The 23351-nt window shown below is 36.8% G+C and overlaps 3 protein-coding genes across 4 annotated transcripts; 2 read left to right on the top strand and 1 right to left on the bottom strand.

The window, feature by feature from the left end:
- The first annotated feature begins 699 nt into the window (after positions 1–699).
- On the top strand, positions 700–9383 carry LOC103029852 (uncharacterized). 2 transcript variants are annotated; one of them, XM_049485138.1, is made up of 5 exons: positions 700–788; positions 5053–5322; positions 5614–5649; positions 5954–6016; positions 6166–7165. In XM_049485138.1, the coding sequence occupies exons 2-5, from the start codon at positions 5058–5060 to the stop codon at positions 6612–6614; spliced, it is 813 nt and encodes a 270-aa protein (XP_049341095.1). In that variant the 5' UTR covers positions 700–788; positions 5053–5057; the 3' UTR covers positions 6615–7165. The 2 variants fall into 2 exon arrangements, with proteins under 2 accessions (XP_049341095.1, XP_049341089.1); XM_049485132.1 differs by having other exon boundaries at positions 5954–9383.
- Positions 9384–15162: 5779 nt separating this feature from the next.
- LOC125799238 (uncharacterized) lies at positions 15163–16448 on the top strand. Its single transcript, XM_049475357.1, has 4 exons — positions 15163–15506; positions 15584–15610; positions 15705–15773; positions 16030–16448. The coding sequence occupies exons 1-4, from the start codon at positions 15242–15244 to the stop codon at positions 16446–16448; spliced, it is 780 nt and encodes a 259-aa protein (XP_049331314.1). The 5' UTR covers positions 15163–15241.
- Positions 16449–18239: 1791 nt separating this feature from the next.
- On the bottom strand, positions 18240–22511 carry ypel5 (yippee-like 5). Its single transcript, XM_007255516.4, has 3 exons — positions 22260–22511; positions 19672–19816; positions 18240–19064 (listed from the first exon to the last, which is right to left on the bottom strand). Exons 2-3 carry the CDS (start codon positions 19810–19812, stop codon positions 18840–18842), a joined length of 366 nt encoding a protein of 121 aa, XP_007255578.1. The 5' UTR covers positions 19813–19816; positions 22260–22511; the 3' UTR covers positions 18240–18839.
- Between the last annotated feature and the right edge of the window lie 840 nt (positions 22512–23351).

Here is a 23351-nt window from a genome sequence, read left to right as displayed (position 1 = left end):
ACAATGAGAAGTAAAATGTGTAAAATTTCTTATTAGTGCAGCGTTCATCAAAATATGCCTCTGTGGTTTCAGAGTGATGCCCCTGCGAGAATAACATTTATTAGAAAAGGTGTTAATCACCCTGTCTGGCCTCATTGTACAGAATAATTAAGCAATATCACAGGGCAAGGCGAGAAAACGGCAGGCCTGCTACCACACCACAACACAGCCCACTCAGTGGTCAAAATATTAACATTTATAATGTGTTTTATAATGTGTTTTTTTGTTACACAAGGAGTTCTGCTGGGTCTGGTGGACCCATTGGCTTTTGCAGCTTTTAATTCAAAGTAATCAAATTGTTTTGTTAAAATACTCACCAAACATTTACTTTAGCTTATGGAAAAATAGGGTGCACAGAAGCTATGATTTCCACACTTTCACTAGCCTGGGTAATTTAATTGTTTTCTAATAGATGTTCCTCACAGAAAATGAGCCAATGCCATTGAATCTTAGCTTTAAAAAGTATGTTTTTGTATAATTTTTTAAATCTAAAAACTGAAAATGGGTTCTCCAGACCTTTTAAGGGTTAAACAGAATGAATACCAGGCCACAGTGGACATGGCCCTATACCCATGGCTGAGCCACAGTATTCACTGTATTACTGGTGCATTTTTGTAAGTTTTTGGCTCAAGGTTAAACTTCCTGTTACAGGCGATCAGACAAGCAGGAACAAAGGTAACACACACGCACATACGCGCGCATTCTGCAGGTATGCTGTTGAGCATATTGAAGCTCAGCTCATTTAACAGGTAAGTTTATTTTTTTATCTCATATTCTCTGCTGTGTAAGTGTAGTTTTTACTACTGTACCTAAACTACACTACATGGCACATAGGACTACGTTGTGTGTGATCAGGAAGAGCGGTTAGATAGCTAAAAATTAAGCAAACAAAAGTCAGAGCTTATAGATCACTTTACTGTTAATATTACAACATAAGATAAAGCTCCTAGAAACAATAAAAGTGAAAGTAATCTATGCATTTCCTCTCGAAATGTAACTGTGCACCTGTTGAACCTAAAACAGAACAAAGCATTTTTTCAAGCATAAATTACATTGGGTAAGCACATGTCCTTAATTTGGATTCAAAACAAGCCTGTTTAGGTGTACCTGCAGCTATGTACCATAAAAGTGAGAGAGTGCATATGGCTAGTCTGGATCTAATGTATATTAACTGTTATTATTGTGTGTGTATGTATGTAAATACATAATCATGTTCATGGAATCTGTAATTAAAAGTAGAGTTATTCTACCAAATACTGATTTCTGAGCAACATGAGCTCCCAATGTTCTCTATTGTGTGAAAACTAAAATAAATTCAAAAATACTTCTTACTGCTAAATTCACAATTCAATAAACAAATAGACATTTCCATTAAAGAAAATGAGCGACACTGGATTCGATACCCAGTTCAATTAAGTTAGACTGTCATTAGCTATATAACAATAACACATCCCAGTAAATAAACATATTTACAATGTTTGTCAACATATTTACACAATATAAATCTAAGGCAAAGCATCTTCACGGATCGGCACATGAGAATTGCAAGGATTCTCGAACATGTGCTCCTGTGAACATGTAAGCTCTTACAAAACAGGCTACAAAATGGCTGAGCTGAACTATAACCTCCAAACATGTGACTATATGAGCCAATTCAAATTCAAGAAATTCAACAAAAGAGAATACCCTGCAGTTGTCATTAAGGACACATGGTGGCGCAAACAATAAAGCCATGGCACTTGTTTACTTTGCATTATTTGAGGAGCAGGGCACTGCATCTTTTTTGTAATTTTGACCATTTTTCCTTTTCTGCAACTGCTCTAAAATGATAATATTTTATTTGGAGTTTGGTAGAAATGTTATCAGTAGTTCATAGAATAAAACAGCAATGTCAATTTTACACAAACATATACCTATAAATAGTAAATCAGAGAAACTGATAATTTTGAAGTGGTCTCTTAATTTTTAAGACTGTATGCACAGTTTCTTCTAAAAGTATTGGAACACAGGCTAATCCCTTTATTTCTGCTGTAGAACATTTAAGTATGAGACATTTCAGCTTTTTATTTTAGAACCTGTCTGAACCCACCCATTTTTCTTGTAGGCAAAAGTATTGGAACATGTGACTGTCATGTGTGTTTGTTGCCCATGTTTGTCCTGAACTTTTGATTATCCAAACAATAAATAGCGCTTACAATTTAAAGGAAGATGCATCCAAAACGAGTGGGAGATATTTCATCATGCAGCAAGATAATAACCCAAAACACACTGCCAAAACTACAAAGAAGTCCATTAGGGGCAAGAAGTGGAAGGTTTTATACTGGCCTAGTAAATCTCCAGACTCAAAACCTATAGAGCATGCATATAATCTGCGGGAACAGAAGGGAGAAACCCCCAAAAACAACCACCAACTGAAAGGAGGTTACAGTGAAAGTCTGGAAAAGCATCACTAAACTTATTTTGTGATGCTTTTCCAGACTTTCACTGTCAGTCTTTCACACATTTTTCATAGTTATTGCAAGTAAAGGATTTACAACTAAATATTAAGTCTTATTCACTTTATACACTTATATCACAAAGGTGACATTTTGAAGTGTGTGTCAGATCCAGATTAATACCTGGAAATATAAACTGAAATGTTGATATTTTGTCTCATATACATTTTTTAATGTCAAGCCCAAATGTGTTTGGTCTACAGCAGAAAAAAGGTATTGTCCTCACTGTTGCAGTACCTCTGGAGGGGACTGTACGGTTGTGTTGAGGGACCAGGTGTAGTTTTCTGCAATGTGAACACTTATGTTCTTCCCAGTTACCTTGGTAAACCTGTTGATTTCCTCTCTGTATGCTGCCTGGTTGTTCTTGCTGATGAGGACCTCTACAGTTGTTTAAATACGAAATTTGACGTGGTTTTAGTCAGCAGAGTGAACAGCATTGTTTACTACGGTGTTGTTTCTGACCTTGACTGACTGTAATCTTTCAGTCAGGAAATCCAGCAGGTTCAGCTTTTGGTGGTGCCAAAACAAAATTGTCACAGTTTCTATAATCATCTCTTATTTCATAGTTATATTATAGCACTAAAAAAATAATTATAACAAGACAAAGTAAATACTATATCAGGTTATATATCTAAAACATGTTATTTTGCATAACATCATGAAAAACGATGAGTAAAATTATGTAAGCATCACCATCAAGTCTTTTGTATTGTAGTTGAGTTGTGGTGGAGATCTTTTTAACTTATTTTGTATTCAGCTAAATTTTATTTTGTATTAATCTAATAAGTTTAAGCACAAACTAAAGGTGGATTTTCAATAGTAGTTTAAGCATTACACAAACGCTCTCTTTATCATTTAAGATGATTTTAACAAACACAACCTTGCTGTGAGCATCTGTTTCATTTAAGCATCAGCACAGGCGCATGCTTTATTCACGGTGTAAAATGTGTATTTTATACATTTAATATTTAACAACCCCGCAATCATTTTGAATGTATTAAGTGTAATTGTGCTGTGTTCCTCACTGTTTGAGTGTGGCACAGGTACATGTGTATATCAGACTTAGACTACGTTTTTATACCATGAAACTGGTTACTCTGAAACTGGTTACCACTGCAACCATAGTTGAATGATGAGCTAAAGTCAATGTACAGCATTCATAATGACTGGTGTCACTGAGGCAGGAGTCTGGGGACTGCAGTACAGGGGTGCATAGTGGTAAAAAGCTGAGGTCAGGCACAGTACCTGGTTCTTGTGTAATAGTTTAATTAATAATAAGTGTTGTTCTTGCTTGGTTGTTACTTCCATCTATGCTACTAAGTGATGCTTCATGTTGGCTGACTTATACATTGACCATACATTGAGATTTAGATCTGAATTTTTCCTGAATCCTGAATTCACTGTCCAAATGTAAATATGTTTACTGTCTATTATTAGTATATTTTAAATACACTCAGTCTATTACAGGGCTCCAGACAAAGCATTAGCTCAAGGAGCCAGTGGCAATTAGGTCAAGGTGTAGGGTCCTATGACTTCTGTGATGCTGAGAACATGGACTGAAATGTGGAATAGAAGCAGAATTCAGATACAAACATGGAATACGCCCGAAAAAGGACAGAATTAGAAAAAAAATGCAAATTGGCTCTTTTTAATATCTGTACTTCCTGAAATGCTTTTTGGGCACATACTGCATATAGTGTGTGCAGGCATGTAGCTGGCTAGATGGTGTATTAATGTCCAAAAGTTCAGTTTTGAAAATACCAAAAGCATTGAAAAAGCAAAAAAAAAACTCTTAACTGTAAAGTTTAGAGCACAGAAGTATCAAAATGACTTTTATAAATCTGGCCAAAAGCCTTTCTGAATGTTTTGACTGCATATTGTTGTTTATCAAAATGTGATTTACCGAAACAGTAAAATCCATTTTAGAGGGTCCTATTAAAGGAAAAGAAATCAGCCACCAATAGGCTGAATTTTTGATGTAATAATATGCAAACTACTAAACACTGCAATACCCACCTCAGTTCATCTGTTTGTTTTTTTTAAGATCTCCAACTTCTTACAACATGCCTGACTGGTTTCTTTCTCTTGTATCCATATGAATTATTTTTGGAACAGTTCAACAAGATTGGACTATCCTCACAGTCTGCTTCATTGACCATTACAGTATCAATCCAGACGTCAACTGCAGCACATCCTATGAACTGAGTTAATTAATTACATTAATTATATCACTTGCAAATTAATATTTGTGCTTGCATTTTAGTCGCAGTCTGAAGCCCTGTATGATAGTGATGCAATTACAACAGAGGATGCATGTCCTTATTGTCTACTTTTTGAAAACATACACAAGATTTATTACTAGACTTGGAAATCAAGGCAGCCGTATTTAATGCACACTTTAGATATAATTATCCAACAAATAAATTTATGATTAAAAAGGCAAAGCAATAAAAGCATAGCACAAGCATATGTTTTTCACATTTCAGTCATCAACCTCTTTTCTCCTTCACTCTAACAGGCACCATGACCCAGTCTACAGCTGAAAACTTTCTGAGAAAGAATAGGACCACTATTGTAAACGGTGTGACAAAAGAACAGTGTGACAGTTTGGTTGATTTTCTTCTTGAAAAAGGCCTTTTTATTGATGAATCTGGAAGTGAAATTCGCACCCTGAATACCGGTCAGAAGAAAATGCGCACGCTTCTGGAATCTGTAAAAACAAAGAAGGCAAATGAACTGGTGTTGCAGTGGCTGAGGGAGAAGGTGCCTGATCTGATTGATGATTTGGGTAAGTCTGTTTCTAGCAGCATTATAATTATAGCAGCATTATAATAGCATCTATTTATAATTTCATACATTAGTGCCCAATTAATTAATAGTTGTACACATAAGGATGTACAAAATATTCAGCAAGTAAAAGCATGCATGCACGAATATATATATATATATATATATATATATATATATATATATATATATATATATATATATATATTAGTCTACTAAAGTCTACAAAAAAAAAATCTGCCGTTGAATTATGGAATTACCAATATATTTATTTTGGCCTTTACTTTGACAGAAAACAACAGCGATTCAGACCATGATCCGCCTCCGAGTAAGTTATTGTAATACCTGTTACACTTTCACTCAAACATTACACTGAATACCCATTACATGTAACTGAACTCTCAGCTAAATGTAAAATATTGTTTATTAACTTAATATTAACTTAACCCTAACTTTGAATCTACCCTAAAACCTAACCCTCAAATGTTAAAGTTAGGGTATAGTTAAATGTTAGATGAACATAAACATGTCAACAATGGACCATCCTTGTAAAGTGTCACCTTTTATCATAGTACTTGTTAATTTTGAGTTTGTCAACCCTTCCTTTCTCTTTCTCTCTTTTGTACACACAGAAAAGAAGTCTAGAAGGCATAGAAACAATGTAGATGAAGCAGACAGTTGCTTCAGTCAACCTGGCAAGTCTTTCATTATTTGATAAAAAAAAAACTATTGAATGTTTTACCCTTATCAAAACTTCTAGAGCTGCACAATAGCTGTTACTCAACCCATCCTGCACTTAAAAACATATGACCTTTTTTTGTTTTTCCCATCATAACCTTGACAGATCTCAAGGATTTATCCTTTCCCCAGTTGGAAGAATGGGTGTCCAATTCTACAGTCAGCCAAAACCTAATTAAGGAATTGAAAAACAAACTTGCTGATGGTGAAATGGAGGCTTTGGAAAAACAGTTGAAGAATAAGAAAGTAAAAACCCATTTTTGTTTCTTTGCTAAGGATGTAAGTAAAATTCAGAGTAACCGAAAACTAAAGTCATTTCTTGATGCTAGTAAAGATGCAAAATTTCCGGATCTTCCAATAAAGTTATTTTTTGCAAAGAAAGATAGTTTACAAGATAAATCCTTGCCAGAAAAAGACAGCAATGAGGATGACTTTACAAACAGTACTGGTTTAAATAGTAGTGGCTATGAATCATTATGCAGCCAAAATAGCAGTCAGTCTATTGTCAGCAAGGATCCTTTGTTAGAAAGTAAAGACCAGACTTTTGACTGCTAGCTGCTAGTAATACTCAGCACCAAATCGAATCAACTGCCCAAATTCATCAGGAAAACAAAGATGGGAGCCCATTAGAGAAAGAAATGGAAGCACAGGTGAATATCTGTGAACAACACGCATCTCCTCAGAAGTCAAACGCTTTTAAAGTAGCAGAAGATCTTCAAGTTCTCCCCTTTTATGAGCCTGATCACGAGGATGGCACACCAGAGCAGCAGCAGGAGAATATAACACAGATGCAGTGTGACCCAGAAAACAGACAGAAATGAACACGTTTTTAATTCTGACCAAGTAATGGATGAAGTATCCCAGGAAGAACATGAAGATTTAAATTTTTCTAATCAAAAGCTTCCTTCTACCCACTACCAAAATGTATCACATGTTCAAATGCATCATGAACACAAAGAGTATATACCATTGGAGGAAGTTATGGAAGAGCAGGGGACAGTATGTGAGAAGATGTGTGAGCCACTGATCGACAAGTCACACATAGCAGGTACAATACCAGCCACCACTCAGAGTGTGGCCACAGAAGATCGCATACAAAGTGTGACTTCAGGAGCTTTTGAGGAGAAATCTGAATCTTATTCCATTACACTGCCTGAAACGACAGTTATGTCCTTTCAAAAACAAAATGTTCCTAAGAAAGCAGAAGTTTGCCACCTAGACCAAAAGTTGGACATGCGGGAGAGTAAGAGTATACCACATGTGCAGTGTGACCCAGAAACAGCCAGAAATGAACCCTTTGTAGAGCCTGACCGTGTGGGTATTTCTGAAGATAAAAAACAAGGCATGGATGAGGTATCCCAGAAAGAACCAAAGCTTCCTGCTGACCACTTCCAAAATGGATCACCTGTCCAAATTCAGAATGACAACAAAGATGGGATCCCATTAGAGGGAGCTATGGAAGAACAGGCGAATATCTGTGAACCACACACATCCCCTCAGAAGTCAAATGTTTCTAAAGAAGCAGAAGATCTACAAGCTTCCCCCTGTCATGAGCCTGATCACAAGACTGACACACCACTAGAGCAACCTTTGAACATGCTGAGGAGTATAACACAGATGCCGTGTATTCAAGAAACAGCCATAAATGAACCTATTTCTGATTCTGACCAAGTAATGGATGAAGTATCCCAGAATGAACATGGAGGTTCTAATTTTTCCAACCAAGAGCTTCCTCCTTACCACTACCAAAATATATCACCTGTCCAAATTCAGCATGATGACAAAGAGTATATACAGTTGGAGAAAGCTATGGAAGTGCAGGGGACAGTATGTGAGCTAAATATGCAGAGTGTTGCAGAATTGTCTACTAAGAAGATGCGTGAGCCACTGATGGACAGGTCAAACACAGAGAGTACAATACCAACCACCACTCAAAATGTGGCCACAGATGATCGCATACAAAGTGTCGCTCCAGGAGCTTCTGAGGAGGAATGTGAATCTCATTCCATTACACTGCTTGAAGCGACAGGTGTGCCAACTCAGAAGCCAAATTTTCTTAAGCAAGCAGAAGCCCTTTGCCACCCAGACCAAAAGTTGGACCTGCTGGAGAGTAAGAGTATACCACATGTGCAGTGTAAGCCAGAAACAGCCAGAAATGAACCCGTTGTAAAGTCTGACTGTACAGAAGACAGAAGAGAAGGTATGGATGAGGTATCCCAGAGAGAACAAGAGCTCCCTGATAACCACTTCCAAAATGGATCACCTGTCCAAATTCAGAATGATGACAAAGGTAGAATTCCATTTGAGGAAGCTATGGAAGCACAGGCGAATATCTGTGAACCACACACATCTCCTCAGAAGTCAAACGTTTCTAAAGAAGCAGACGATCTACAAGCTTCCCCCTGTCATGAGCCTGATCACAAGACTGACACACCACTAGAGCAACCTTTGAACATGCTGAAGAGTATAACACAGATGCCGTGTATTCAAGAAACAGCCATAAATGAACCTATTTTTGATTCTGACCAAGTAATGGATGAAGTATCCCAGGAAGAACATGGAGGTTCAAATTGTTCTAAGCAAGAGCTTCCTCCTTACCACTACCAAAATATATCACCTGCCCAAATTCAGCATGACAACAAAGATGGGACCTCATTAGCAGAAGGTTTATTCAGTATGCCAGTAAGTGATTCAGGGAAAATAACAGGAAAAGCCAAAAGACAACCGAGGAACACAAGTAAGCTTAGAAGTGAACATCGCAGGCTGCTGTATGATTGGGCATTGAAAAAATGCAGCAGTAAAGAAGAAATAGAGAAAGTGTTTGACTGCATTTCGATCCAAAACCAGGTAGAACACGGAGAGTACCCATGTTTTGTTGCAGAAAATATTATGATCTATACAGACCCAAAAAACGGAGACAAACAAATCATTGTTACTGATGACAAAAATAAGGATGTCAAGAACAACCTCCCAAAAGAGATTACATTTATCCCTGAATATCAGATGTGGGTGTGTGGTATTAAAAAGGCTGTGGTTATAAGGAACCTGGAAGAAAGGGAATTAAGATTTAAATCTTTTGATTTAATCCTGCAGAGCTGTAAAGAACTAGTTTTTGAAGCCTTAGCCCCTGCTCTAGCAGTGTTCAAACACATCCAACGACAGGAGAGGCTATACTCTCTCACTAAAGATCACTAATAGCTCCCACAAGCTCCCTACAAAACCTGTAGTGACAGAAGATGAGTGTAGATCTTTTAACTGTTTATAAAGGGTTTTGTAATCTAAATTAAAACAGCCTATAATGGTATTTCTTTTGGGAAAATAACTTTATTCTTTATTATCTTTTTTTTTACAAAATGTTTTGGTTGCTTGTACATTTCATTTTAAAGACATGTTAATTGTCTTTATCAGCTTTCATCAGCCTAATTTTTATTACCATGTGTTATTACATGACCTAATTGTTTTTTCCATGTGGGCGGCTTTTCTGAAATGGTTAATGTGTCACAAAACTATTGCAGTGGACTGATGTTTGCATAATATTTCAATAATAACTGTTGGCTGATTCTTTTGCTGTTCCACTGAACTACTGAAATGCCCCTCCTTCCCTCTGCCATTAGCCCACCGTGTTTATGCTATATTCGACAGGTTAATGGCACCAAAACATTACATTACATTTAACAGTTTGGATTAGGTAGTTTAGATCTCTTTTATTGCTTTCATTTTTTTTGAGCGCTGTCCACAGTCCACTATTGGTCATCTCTGTTGTGTGTTGTTTGTAAATGCTTTTATTAAACCAATAAATTACATTTGCTCTTTGCTTCATACTGACTGATTAAATTTTTTAGAAAATACAATTTGCTTATGTTTTGCTACCGTAAATGTAGACTGATAATTTTCCAGTAAACTGTTACTGTACGTATAGTAAAGTTTTGTTCTTTGGTGTTATTTTCACAACATTTACTGGCACAATATCGTCTTATTTTTTTGGTTACCTCCCTCTTTACCTTTAGACCTGAAAGGGGAATCATATCACTCATAACTAGTTTTGCACATATTTATTCATTTTCATTTGTGGGTATTTCAGCCTCTAGGATTGCTTCCCTCCTCCAAGGCTGGCTGGCGGGACGCTAATGGTCCTATGATGCTGATGACTACCAGAGTTGTAGTCGGTTCGGTTTTGATAAATCAATATTAGATCTTAGATTTTCTGCCCGAACCCGACACGACCCAAGATTTCCCATCACATTCCTCCGAATTTGCGAGGAGTCAGATTCGCCACAACAGCGGCAGCGCAGCACCTTGCGGTCCGTGGCGTTAGTTCTTATTTATAACGCTCGCGCTAGAAGAACAAAATAAATATATCTAAAGGCAATCTCAGAAAGTATTGATAGGACTAGGAAGGACAAAGAAACAAAGGCTGTCCAGAAACTTTTAATACTGCTCCTCTCTTCCTTCTTTTAGCAGAAGGGATGGAGAATAGGAGCAGTAATTGGGGGAATGGGACAGCTAAACCCTTTTATATATGTCGTTGACAACTGATAAACTGAGCCAAGCACAGCACTTGCTTTAAGTTTACTTTTTAGCTCACCTAAATACTGGACAGCCAATCACAGCTGCTGCAAGCAGTCAACTGTGGTAATTATGGATGTTTAAACTCCTGCTCATTGCAGAGAAAATACTACATTTCTAAAATGTATGTAATATTTGCCAGTCAAACTAAAGTGGAATCCTTATGTTACTACATTTTAGTTTATTTATCTCTTTATTTGTTCATAAGAAGTGATGATATACACTTACTGTCCACTTATTTAGGTACACCTTGCTAGTACCGGGTTTGTACAGGTCTGCACTCCCTCGGGAGTTTAATCAATCCAGGCAATTAACATGTAGTCCCTCTCCCGCAAACTGATAAATAGTTAAGAAAATTATAATAATCACGCTATGTGTATGTGGCGGCGGGCGCGGGATTAAAAGAAGAGATTTTTGGCGGGAGCGGGCGGTAACGGGACAAAAACACACAGGAGCGGGTTTAAAAAAGCAGTCCCACGCAGACCTATAGCGGGTTGGTCCCCCTTTGGCCTTCAGAACTGCCTTAATCCTTCGTGGCATAAATTCAACAAGGTACTGAAAACAATCTTTAGAGAGTCTGGTCCATATTGACATGAGAGCATCACGCAGTTGCTGCAGATTTATCAGCTGCACATCCATGATGCAAATCTCCCATTACACCACATCCCAGAGGTGTTCTATTGGATTGAGATCTGGAGACTTTGGAGGCCATTCCAGTACAGTGAACTCATTGTTGTGTTCAAGAAACCAGTCTGAGCTTTATGACATGGTGTTACCATCCAAAAGTTGTGGCAGAAATTTAGACTCATCAGATCAGGTAACGTTTTTCCAATCTTCTATTGTCCAATTTTGGTGTGTCTGTGTGAACTGTAGCCAAAGTTTCCTGTTCTTTGCTGACAGGAATGGCACCCGGTGTGGTCTTCTGCTGCTGTAGCCCATCCGCCTTAAGGTTTGACATGTTGTGGTTCAGAGATGCTCTTCTGCAGACCTCGGTTGGTTATTTGAGTTACTGATGCTGTTCTATTAGCTCAATCCAGTTTGGCCTTTCTCTGACCTCTGGCATCAACAAGGCCTTTGTGCCCACAGAACTGCGGCTCACTGGATAGTTTCTTTTTTTCGGATCATTCTCTGTAAACCTGTAAACCTCTGTAAATTCTCTGGTTTTGTGTGAAAATCCCTGTAGGTCAGCAGTTTATGAAATACTCAGAGCAGTCACTTAAATCACATTTCTTCCCCATTCTCATGCTCGTTTTGAACTGCAGCAGATCATCTTGGCCGTGTCTACATGCCTAAAAGCATTAAGTGGCTGCCATGTGATTATTGGCTGATTCGACATTTGCATTAATGGGAAGTTGGACCTACAAAATTTATTTCTACTAAAAAAGGGTGCTTGTGCACTTTGTGGGTGTGGCCCCAGTGATGTCTTTTCAAAATCAAAGTCTTCCTGAGTAGGATACTATGGTATGGATACTATGGATTTCAAGCAGCTTCCTTCGCCTGCTCCGGCATTGGGTCAGGGGGCAAGATGGCGCGACAGAATCAATTTCCGGGTTTTAGAGGAGAGGAGGAGGATCAGTAGGGAAAATTAGGTATTTTTGGGTTTTCTTGACACAGCCTTAGCAACAGAAGAAATATGTATTTGAGATAGAAACTTAAAACTTGGTTAACAGGGGATTTGAACATCCAATTATTCGGTTCCGAGGCTAGTAAAAAAACTCACTATACAACTTGATCAACTACTTGAGTAGGTTTTCATGGAAAGGCTGACCAGCACAATGAAAAAAAGCTTAAGCAAGAGTAAGCTTTCCAACAAAGGGGGAAAAGTTTTTTTTGTTCCTTTATTCTTTACTTTCTTTTGTTAAGATAGAAATTAACTTGAGCCAAGCCCCGGACTAAGTTAGATATAGAAACAATAAAAGATCAGAGAAAAGGGACACAGGAAAGTACTTGAAAGGAGTTTTTACCAGTTTACCAGCCAGTCCTGTGTGCATCGTAGAATCACAGTAACATGTGTAACTAGCATTTTGTGCTGCTGGTGGAAAGAAGTATTGGTAATGAGTAGCCTAACAATATTCTTACACTCCCGAGATCATGTATTTAAATACATATTTATATATAAAAAAACAAAACTCCAGTTACCCTTTGCATGATTAAAGAAATTAAAATAAATTAATCTTAATAAGAAGAATTAACTTATGTTACAAATGAAATCACATTTTTCCTTCCCCTAGAAGGCCTGATATATTTATTGTACCTGGCAACCCTGAGCTCAAGGGAGGAGATTATCAAATTGTCTCTTGAGAATGAACTAGAATATTACAGAGTGGAGTGCAGTTTAACAAACACACTGCAGGTGCACTGATCACGTCTTAAAGCTCAGCTCGTTTCACAGGTAGGTGTAGCTTTATTAAACTATAGTTTCTATAAATACAGTTCTGATCTCATTCTATCTGCTGTGTGAGTGTAGTTTACTGTGAGGACAGGCTGGAAAGAAATGTATGAAATCTATTTATCTTACAAAACTCGATAAATCTTTCAGTTAGATCATGATCAGAGAGATGATGAAATGAATGAAAGTGAAAGTAAGCGACACATTTCTTCCTAAATGAAAGTGTAAACATGTTAAACATAAAACTGAACAAAGCACGCTTACAATACATTATAAGTTAACATGTACACATTGTAAAAAGGGATGAGGTAAAAATTTACCTACAAGGTCGGTGTTTGTAATAAAGTGGCCAGTAAGCTGCAGTACAAGGCAGTGGTTTCTAATAAAGTGGCCAGTGAAGCACCAGGTAGGTGTTTCTAACTAAGTGGCCAGTGAATGTAAGTACAAGATAAGGGGTTCTAAAAAATGGGCCAGTGAGTAAAAGTACAAGTTTAGGGTTTAAAATAAAAAGGCGTGGCTTGTGAGAAGAAATACAAGGTAGGTATTTCAATAAAAATGTGATGTAATATGTAGTGTTGATGAGAGGCTAGTAAATGTTATTTGATGTATATACAGTGCCTTGCAAAAGAATACCCCCTTAAACTTTTCAACCTTTTGCCACATTTCAGGCTTCAAACATGAATATATGAAATTGTAATTTTTTGTGAAGAATCAACAAGTGGGACACAATTGTGAAGTGGAATGAAATTTATTGGATATTTTAAACTTTTTTTAGAAATAAAAAAACGTAAAAGTGGGGCATGCAATATTATTCGTCCCTTTTACTTTCAGTGCAGCAAACTCACTCCAGAAGTTGAGTGAGGATCTCTGAATGACCCAATGTTGACCTAAATGACTGATGATGATAAATAGAATCCACCTGTGTGTAATCAAGACGCACAGAGAGCATTATAAAGATCAAGGAACACACCAGGCAGGTGCGAGATACTGTTGTGGAGAAGTTTAAATCTGGATTTGGATACAAAAAGATTTCCCAAGCTTTAAACATCTCAAGGAGCTCTGTGCAAGTGATCATATTGAAATGGAAGTAGTATCAGACCACTGCAAATCTACCAAGACCCGGATGTCCCTCTAAAACTTTCAGCTCAAACAAGGAGAAGACTGATCAGAGATGCAGCCCAGAGGCCCATGATTACTCTGGATGAAGTGCAGAGATCTACAGCTGAGGTGGGAGACTCTGTCCATAGGACAACAATCAGTCGTACACTGTAAAAATCTATGCTTTATGCAAGAGTGGCAAGAAGGAAGCCACTGTTGAAATAAAGACATAAGAAGTGCTGTTCGTACAGCAAAGATGTGGAAGAAGGTGCTCTGGTCAGATCAGAATAAAGTTAAACTTTTTTGCCTAAATACTAAGTGCTTTGTGTGGCTGAAAAGTAACAAAGCTCATGAACCTGAATACATCATCCCCAAAGTGAAACATGATGGTGGCAGCATCATGGTTTGTGCCTACTTTTCTTCAGCAGGAACAGGGAAGATGGTTAAAATTGATGGGAAGATGGATGGAGCCAAATACAGGATCATTCTGGAAAAAAACCTGTTGAAGTCTACAAAAGACCTGAGACTGGGACAGAGATTCATCTTCAAACAAGACAATGATCCAAAACATAAAGCAAAATCTACAACGGAATGGTTCACAAATAAACATATCCAGGTGTTAAAATGACAGAGTCAAAGTCCAGACCTGAATTGAACGGAGAATCTGTGGAAAGAGCTGAAAACTGCTGTTCACAAACGCTCTTCATCCAACCTCACAGAGCTCAAGCTGTTTTGCAAGAAAGAATGGGCAAAAATTTCAGTCTCTCGATTTGCAAAACTAATAGAGACATACCCCAAGAGACTCACAGCAAAAGGTGTCGCTACAAAGTATTAACACAAGGGGGCCGAATAATATTTCACGCTCCACTTTTCAGTTTTTTATTAAAAAAAAAAAAAAGTTTAAAATATCCAATACATTTCTTTCCACTTCACAATGGTGTCCCACTTGTTGTTGATTCTTTACAAAAAATTACAATTCCATATCTTTATGTTTAAAGTCTGAAATGTGGCAAAAGGTTGAAAAGTTCACGGGGGCCTAATACTTTTGAAGGCACTGTATAATTTTTTGTGGTGGCAGTACATACATATGCTGGTAATAGTTTTATAACAGTTTCTTCAAACAGGAATCATGCAGAAGTCTGAGGCAGAGATCTTTCTAGAGGCACACAGAGCTACAATAATTAAAAAGGCAAGGAATGTCAGTGGCTTAGTGGATTTTCTGCAGCAACAGAGCTTTCTAACAAACGAAATGGCTAGCAACATCTGTGTTGAAACAACGGATCCGAAGAAAATGCGTGAACTATATAAACATCTGAACTGCACCAGTGGATATGAGTTAACACTAAAATTGCTTGAGAAGAATGAGTCTGATTTAATTAAACAATTAAAGCAAGGTAAGGCTCTTCATTTCTAACAGCACAATTTCTTAGCATTTTATATTAAATTACATTTTCATATTTTCTTCAAGCAGAAAAGGGCCAAACACACAGTGGAGTACGTAAGTTGTAAAAAATATCTTATTTTAGGAATATTAGGTTTCTTTGTAATGAAAAGATTGTTTTGAATAAATATGTGTTATGCTTTATTAACAGGAAAGAGGTTGAGAAGTTCTGATGGTGCAAAAGATGTGGATGAATTGGACAGTGACCTTAAAATCTGTTGTAAGATATTTTTGGTGATTTGAGTTTAAATGAACATGCAGGTTTTAATCAGCAGTCCCCTACATGCAAAATGTGTTTAAGCTCTGTTGTGATGGATAATCTTTCTTTAATCTGTGGACTAGACACAGCTGGATTATTAGCTATTTTAGATTTTAGATTTTAGAAGTTTAATGTGTTTTCTTAACAGGATCTATAATTAAAAAAGATAAAACATTTCTGCAATCTGTAAACATCACTGTTTATCAATCCCAAACAGGTCCCAAGACTCTTACATTGGCCAAACTAGAAAGATGGGTCTCTCATCCTGAAAACAGCCCCAAGCTTATCAGTAAATTGAAAGAAAAACTTGGAGGTTTGGAGGCTCTGGAAAAACAACTTAAGGATAAAAAGCTGAAAAAAGCTTTACTCTTCAATGCTGATGATGTCAAGAACATTGAAAAAAACAGAGAACTTCTTCAATTCTTTGAGAAAATTAGAAATTTGCTTCAATATCAGATGTGGGTGTGTGGTATTAAACAGGCAGTGGTTATAATGAATCAGGGAGAAAAGAAGGTTATGTATGAATCTTTTGATTCAATTCTGCAGCGCTGTGAGAGGCTAGTTTTTGAAGCCCTAGCCCCTGCTCTAGCAGTGTTCAAAAACCTCCAGAGACAAGAGAAGTTCTTCTCTCTTTAAAAATCACTAAATATATCTATTAGTTTACTACAGAAAAAACTACTCTGTACTGACAGATACAAGGTTTCAGTTGAACTCTATATTATTGCTATAATAATGGTATGAACAGTTCATAACAAATATTTTCGTTATAGTGCATCATGTAATAGTGTTTAAAAGTTGTCATTTACCTGAAAAGTCAGAAACTTTATTTGTTAGTAATTTGTTGTGTCTATTTGTTTGCAGAATAAGAAAATAGACACACCACCTAAAAAACAGTGTGAATGTTTTTTTTAAACTGTTCAGGATGATCATAATACACAGGGTTATGATGCATTTATGGGAACAAATCAGAAAGATGGACCCTCATAAAAAACAATTACTTTTTTTTCTGTAAAAATGAATAATCTGATTGATTTGATCTGATTCCTGAGCCGACACAGGCAGGTTTCTGAAGGGCACCATTAAACCAGTGAGCAGGAAAAGCCTGACAACAGACCTTAGATTTCAACCCATGCCATTCTTAGAACTGTTGACCAATGGTTCATGTTTGTTTTTGTATTGTATTTTTGTTTGTGTCAATAATTTTTATCTTAATGTAAAATGTTATATACAGTTTATCAAAGAAATGTAAAACTACATTACAGCAGAGTCTGAAGAAGTTTTTTGTTTGTTTAGGTGTAGCTATATCGAGTTATGCTGATAAAAAAAACAAGTAACAATGTTTAATCAAGCAAAGGTTTTGTTCACTGATAAAAACAGTGCAACCACAAGATGGTAGCAATGCCACGTTTTCCTGATGTCTTTGTAACAACTGCTGTAATACACAGTGTTAACACTGCACTATACTCTGGTCTACACTACTGAAGTGTCACGTGGATTGTATGCTTTGCTGACAGGTTTTATGTACTTGTTAAGGGTGCAGTGATGCACTCTGCTTTTTTTCTGATATTTGGAACACATTTTGAATAAAACCATTTTGTTTTTATCCCGCTTTTCACCACCAGTGGTGAACAGTAATGAACTGAATACTCTCCTTAACTATTTTAGTGTATCACTTAAGTATTTCCATTATGGTGTCTTTAATTTACTTTAATTAATCTGCATTTTAATTGAAATGTTTCTTATTTTTCATTCCACTACATTTTCCCAAATCTATTGCCCTTTTTGGCTTGTGAGGTCTGGATGGCTTAAGTCAAAACTGGGGCCACAACAGTGATGCGTGCAGTGAGGCTGTCCTGTGCGCCGTCCCTGCTGCATGACGTTATTTATCAGCTGGCAGTTGGGACGGAGGCACTGTGCATGGGCCTCCAGACACTAAATGCCACATGGAGGCAACGAGCATCCAGTGAGGGGGGGCAAGAGCCCCAGCTCCCACAACCATCAACAGATCCATAACTAACCCATTTAGGAGGCTGCAACAAAAAATTTAGAGCTGTTGATTAGCTTTAAAAAATGTCGGACATTAAAATTGATTGTGTGATTGGCTTTAGTCTAAAATGATTGACACGCCTTCTGCCCTTTGCTCACGCCCTCCTGGTTCTCCGGACTGATTCTGCACTAGCTCTAGTGTTCAAGTAATGCAACTGCATGATATTTCATAGTAACAAAGTGAAATCATTTGTTCCTGCAATGCGCTGTCAATTCTTTACATTATTATGCATTGTGCCACAATTGATTTACACCCCTATTGCTTGTTGTATAAAAAATCAGTCAGTGCTCCAGAATTTGTGCCTAAATGTTCATATCTTGACCTACTTTCTTTCAAAAACTTTCATGACTGATGTTTCAAACTTGAAAGAGATTTAATGCTCAAGCAAGACCATTAACTTTATTAAGATCAAATAAACATAGGAGTGCATTTTATGCTTTACCACGAAGAAAGAGGGAAAAATACTCACTCAAAGTCACTCAAATAAAAACAAGAAATCCAAGAGAAAGAATAATGCTAAATAAAAGGATACCAAACTCAATATAATATCAATTAAATGGTATTTTCGTATTCATGTCCAAATCTTCACCCAAATCTCAAGTCTCATTTCTTATGGGGCTGGATTGGACAACAAACTGATGACCTGTTCATCAGCCTGGGTGCAAATTTACCATCATGCTCTTCTGAACTATCAAATGCATCCTTCAGTTCAAAAATGTGTATATAATAACCTCTATGTATTGAAGCTGGTATGGGTTGGCCAAGGTCCACCTACAGGAATAGATTTCAAGGGAATGCCAACATACAGTGCCTAACAGTGGCATCTACCAAGCCATAGAGGGGCTGCTGGTTTGATTGTGGTTTATTTTTTCAGACTCTACGCCAGGCTGAGCCTGCAATGAGAAGCAGATGCATTGATCAGATATTGGTGACAGACACGGTGGTAATAGAAATGAGCTGTCTGTAGACTGGATAAATCCTCAGGAAGCGTCTGATGGCACATGTTCCTCAAAGCCTTCGCTCTCTCTCACCAGTGCCCTCTCCAGAATCACTCGCCCCTCCTTATAACGCTGGCTGTCCTCTGTGGCAAACTCATAGATCCAGCCCAGCTTGCTATTGCAGTTCTTGCAGCTGACATCCCGCACCATGTGTCTGCCAGTCAGCATCACCCGGTCCTGGACTTCACTGTACTGCAGGTTCACCACCTGTTCAAAGAAGTACAGTTGCTAAGTCAGCAAACATAATTTCAAAGCAAGTGAGTTCTGGACAAAATGTAAAATTCACTATGCTTATTACTTAGATGTGCAAAAGTGGTAAACTGTTTCCACACAGGTGGTTTCTGCAAGGGTTTAGATCAGATTGTTGCTTACATGCATGCTAGCAGGAAAAGCCCCTGGATAAGGAGACCTGTGCAAGCGCAGTAGCCATAACAATCACACTTTTGTGCACTGTGAAGCAAAAAGTGCTGTGATGTGTTTTTTTTTTCGTCAGACTCTATCAGTGATTTAAAATATATTGCTAAAATTGACCTTGGGTTCAGTGTACAGGAAGAAACATGCAGCTAATGTGGTCCTATTATCTATGTGCAGATATATGTGTACTTATTTGTTTGTGTCTACTTATTTAATTATTTGAATATATATTGCTGCCTTTAGATATGTAAATCCTAGTAAATAAACTGTATATTATATACACAAATAGGCAAATACTTAGAAAGCTGTTCCAGTAAATAAAAGTCAACCCCATATTTCAGCTGTCAGTGAAGGAGCTGTGTTTGAGTGACAGCAGGGGCTGTAAGCACAGAAATGTTACCTTGTTGAAGAGGAAAGCACGGCCTGTCGCTCCAGTGAAGCGTGTGGAGATGAGTTCAGAGCGGTTGGTCAGGATGGTGTCACAGTTGGCACAGGAGAAGAGACGGGTGCCTCCAATGTGGTCGAGGAAGATGCGGCCCATTGCACTACGGGAAAAAGGAAAAAAAATGTACCAATGCATTAAATATCTGTTGTACATTCAGGAGAAGAAAACTGTGAAAGAACTGCACTACTGTGACAAAATAAACTATGAAAGTGTTTTTTGCACTGAATGCTTTTGTTTTAGCCATTCAAAGAAATGGAGATCATGAGATGTGTTAAACTTTCGCTTTACCACTTTCTTTACTTTAAATGCAACACATCATACATACATGGATTCTAAAGCTAAAATTAATATTATGCTGTCATAAAACAACTGCTGCCATATGACAGTTTGGAATCTACGTTTTATGAAATCTAATATTATGCATGTCCATTGTCAATTTTTGTTTAGTTGTGTACTATACAGAAAACAGTTAAGCAATTAAGGTGAAATACAACTGAATCTACCTAATATATTAATTTTCTAAATAGTAAATGGAAGCCAGCACACACCAATTAGCATGAATGCATCTATTATTTGTTAACAATGTTGACTTATTTGACTAAACATATTTTAATACTGCAAAACAATGCATTGAACTTAATTACTGAAAAAAAATCTCACATACACGGGTACCTATATTTCATTCAGAAAACATGAAATGTCTGCAAAAAAACATTATGACCAGAGCAGATCAACTAAAATGTTTTAGATGTTTCTTTTAACTGCCAGGCAACGGTTTTACAGTTAATTTAACCCACATAAAATATATTTTGCTGCTTATTTAAAACTGAACATTGGTGAAGGGCAGATCATCCAAAAGAAGGCTAACACAAACATAACCCATAAAAGCCCAAACCCATTTCTTAATACTGAAACCAATTTTAAAATTGAATCAGATAAATTGTGTGAGCAGCACATTTATGGTTGTTCCTTATGGTGACCACATGACTGATGATGTAACATAAATTGCAACAATTTCATAACTTGTACTTCAAAATGTTCTTCTAGAATTTAGGTCAGTTCTATAGAACATAAAATGTTTAATTAAAGCATTTTAATTGTTAAACTGGTTGAAACAGATCAGTAAAAGCAAAAGGTACACTTGTAAAGGAGCTACTTTTATCTCAAGGACTAACTCAGCACACCTACATTCTGTAAATATGGTCAGATGAATAAACACACTTACACACTGTCCTGTAGTGATGCTCTCAGGATGCTCTCAGGATGTTTAGTGTACAGTACGTTATGTAGAAACGTGAGTGTTAAAGTGAAGGACAGAGTGTTGTAAAGCTTCCGCATCTTTTAAAGTGTCTGTGATACACATACAGCTCTGAAAAAAAGAGACCACTTCAGTTTCTGAATCAGTTCCTATATTTATAGGTAAATGTTTACATAAAATTAACATTGTTGTTTCATTCTATAAACTACAGGCTACATTTCTCCCAAATTTCAAATAAAAGTATTGTCATTTAGAGCATGTATTTGCAGAACAAGAGAAACAGTTGAAATAACAAAAAAGATAATGTAAACATGAATCAAATAATGTAAAGAAAACAAGTTCGTATAAATCAAATTTTAGGAGTTCAGAAATCAATATTTGGTGGAAAAACCTTAGTTTTTAATCAAAGTTTTCATGCACTTTGGCATGTTCTCCACCAGTCTTACACACTGTTTTTGGGTAATTTTATGCCACTTTTGGTGCAAAAAATCAAGCAGTAATCAGCAAGTTTAGCTTGGTTTAATGGTTTTTGATCATCCATCTTCCTCTTGATTATATTCCAGGTTTTCAATTTGGTAAAATAAAAGAAACTCTTTATTTTTAGGTGATCTCTTATTTTTTTCCAGAGCTGTATGTCACCATGGGTTGTTTGTGTTAATTTTTGATAATGTTAATGACTTATTTGACTGAACTTATTTTATCACTGCAAGACAATAGTGAATATATTCTCTCAAACATGGATTCCTCTATTTTATTGAGTGAACATGAAATATTCTAAAAACATTAATAACAGAGCAGATCAACTTAAATGTTCGAGCTGTTTCTTTTAACTGCTAGGTAACAGTTTTACTGTAAATGTAACCTTCCATAAAATAGCTATAGCTGCTGATTTGAAACGGAAACATTGCTGATGGTCAGATAATCACAAAAACATAAATTGAACATCAACATATGGGTTACAGCTCCAAATGAATGCAAAATATTTATAATGATTGTATTGCTGTTGAACTTTTGTACAGTTAAGCTGGTAATTAACCTGTTCTTAGAGGGGTAATGACCACATTAAGCCACTACAGCTCAAAGTCAGCCTACTGTTTTGGTCTGTTACATTTCACCGTCTAAAACACTACAGGACGAGGGCAGTGCGGCAGTACGAACGCAGGGATAAATAAAAACACACACCTCACACTGGATCAGACTAATTCTGCTGTGTGTTTAATTTTCTCAGACACAGTAAAACAGATGAGATTAGAGACCTGCTCTGGTCTACGTGGTCGGGTCTCACCTCCGTGTTGTTTGTTTGTCTCCGCGGGTTTAAAGCTGAAGTCTCCCTCCAGCTGATCAGATTCCTCCCCCGCTCTCTCTTTCTTTTTCTCTCTCTCTTTCTCTCTCTAAGTCTTCTCTCCTGTCCTCTCTTCGCCTCCGTTTATCCCTGTTTTTTCTCTGTTCTTCCACTCTCCTTCTGTCTCTCGCTGTTTTGTTGTTGATATTGCTCTCAGCTGTTCCGCAGACCGTGTCACTTCCGGTTCTGCAACTAAAATCGTCGTCTGGGAAGAGAAGGTATCCCTTTGTGCGCATGCGCGTACACAGCTGCTGCTGTAGCAAATAATGCCTGGGTCAGTTGTTTTACTACACTACACTATATGAGGTTAAACAGTCAATTTTATAACATATAGGAACACGGCAGTGACTTATATAGAAGAATACAGCATTATTATTATTATTATTATTATTATTATTATTATTATTATTATTATTATTATTGTTTATAAAAATGCCACATTCTACACTGTTGTAACACACTACAAGCTATAAAAATAGACAGAGACATATTTACTCTAAGTACAATTTCATAAATATCACACGTTGAATCAATGTTCAATCTGTGTTGAACCAATGTAAAATCAATATGTACAAATAAGTTCTGGCGTCTGAGATCAACCTTGTTTTAATGTATTAGAGATGGGAAATGAACGTCGGTCAACATTAACAGTCATATGGAAATGGCTTTAGGCATAAGGTGCATCACACAAACAGGAAAAGAAGAAGAAGGAGAAAAATTATTATTTATGTATTTATTTATTTAAAAGTCCCTTTCTACAATGCAATAACACAGGTATAAAATTATAATACAAAATATGTATTAAATTTAAATTAAATTAAACGCATTCAATACATTTAACACCATAACGTTAAAGTAAGCTGAAAAAAATACAACTCTGACTTCAGGTCAGTGATCAACAATGGTTTATTGCTTTAGAGTTGGGAAATTTTAATTCATAAAATTTTGTTATTTCAGCTTGGATGAATACATTCATCAGGGTTGGGTGGCATGACATTTTAAAGGTTGAATTTTAAAGGGTAAGCATTGATAACA

This window comes from Astyanax mexicanus, chromosome 1 (assembly GCF_023375975.1).
Source record: "Astyanax mexicanus isolate ESR-SI-001 chromosome 1, AstMex3_surface, whole genome shotgun sequence".
Classification (NCBI taxonomy): Eukaryota; Metazoa; Chordata; class Actinopteri; order Characiformes; family Acestrorhamphidae; genus Astyanax; species Astyanax mexicanus.
Note: the sequence above shows the minus strand (reverse complement) of the source record. Positions and strands in the feature narration are given on the sequence as shown.

Excerpts from the sequence above, each read along its gene's own strand:
- ypel5 (XM_007255516.4), bottom strand. The coding sequence starts at position 19,812 with ATGGGCCGCATCTTCCTCGACCACATTGGAGGCACCCGTCTCTTCTCC. Across the intron at positions 19,065-19,671 it reads GTGCTTTCCTCTTCAACAAG|GTGGTGAACCTGCAGTACAG; the intron begins GTAACATTTCTG and ends TTCTTTGAACAG.
- LOC125799238 (XM_049475357.1), top strand. The coding sequence starts at position 15,242 with ATGCAGAAGTCTGAGGCAGAGATCTTTCTAGAGGCACACAGAGCTACA. Across the intron at positions 15,611-15,704 it reads CCAAACACACAGTGGAGTAC|GAAAGAGGTTGAGAAGTTCT; the intron begins GTAAGTTGTAAA and ends CTTTATTAACAG. Across the intron at positions 15,774-16,029 it reads CAGTGACCTTAAAATCTGTT|GTCCCAAGACTCTTACATTG; the intron begins GTAAGATATTTT and ends AATCCCAAACAG.
- LOC103029852 (XM_049485132.1), top strand. The coding sequence starts at position 6,906 with ATGGATGAAGTATCCCAGGAAGAACATGAAGATTTAAATTTTTCTAAT.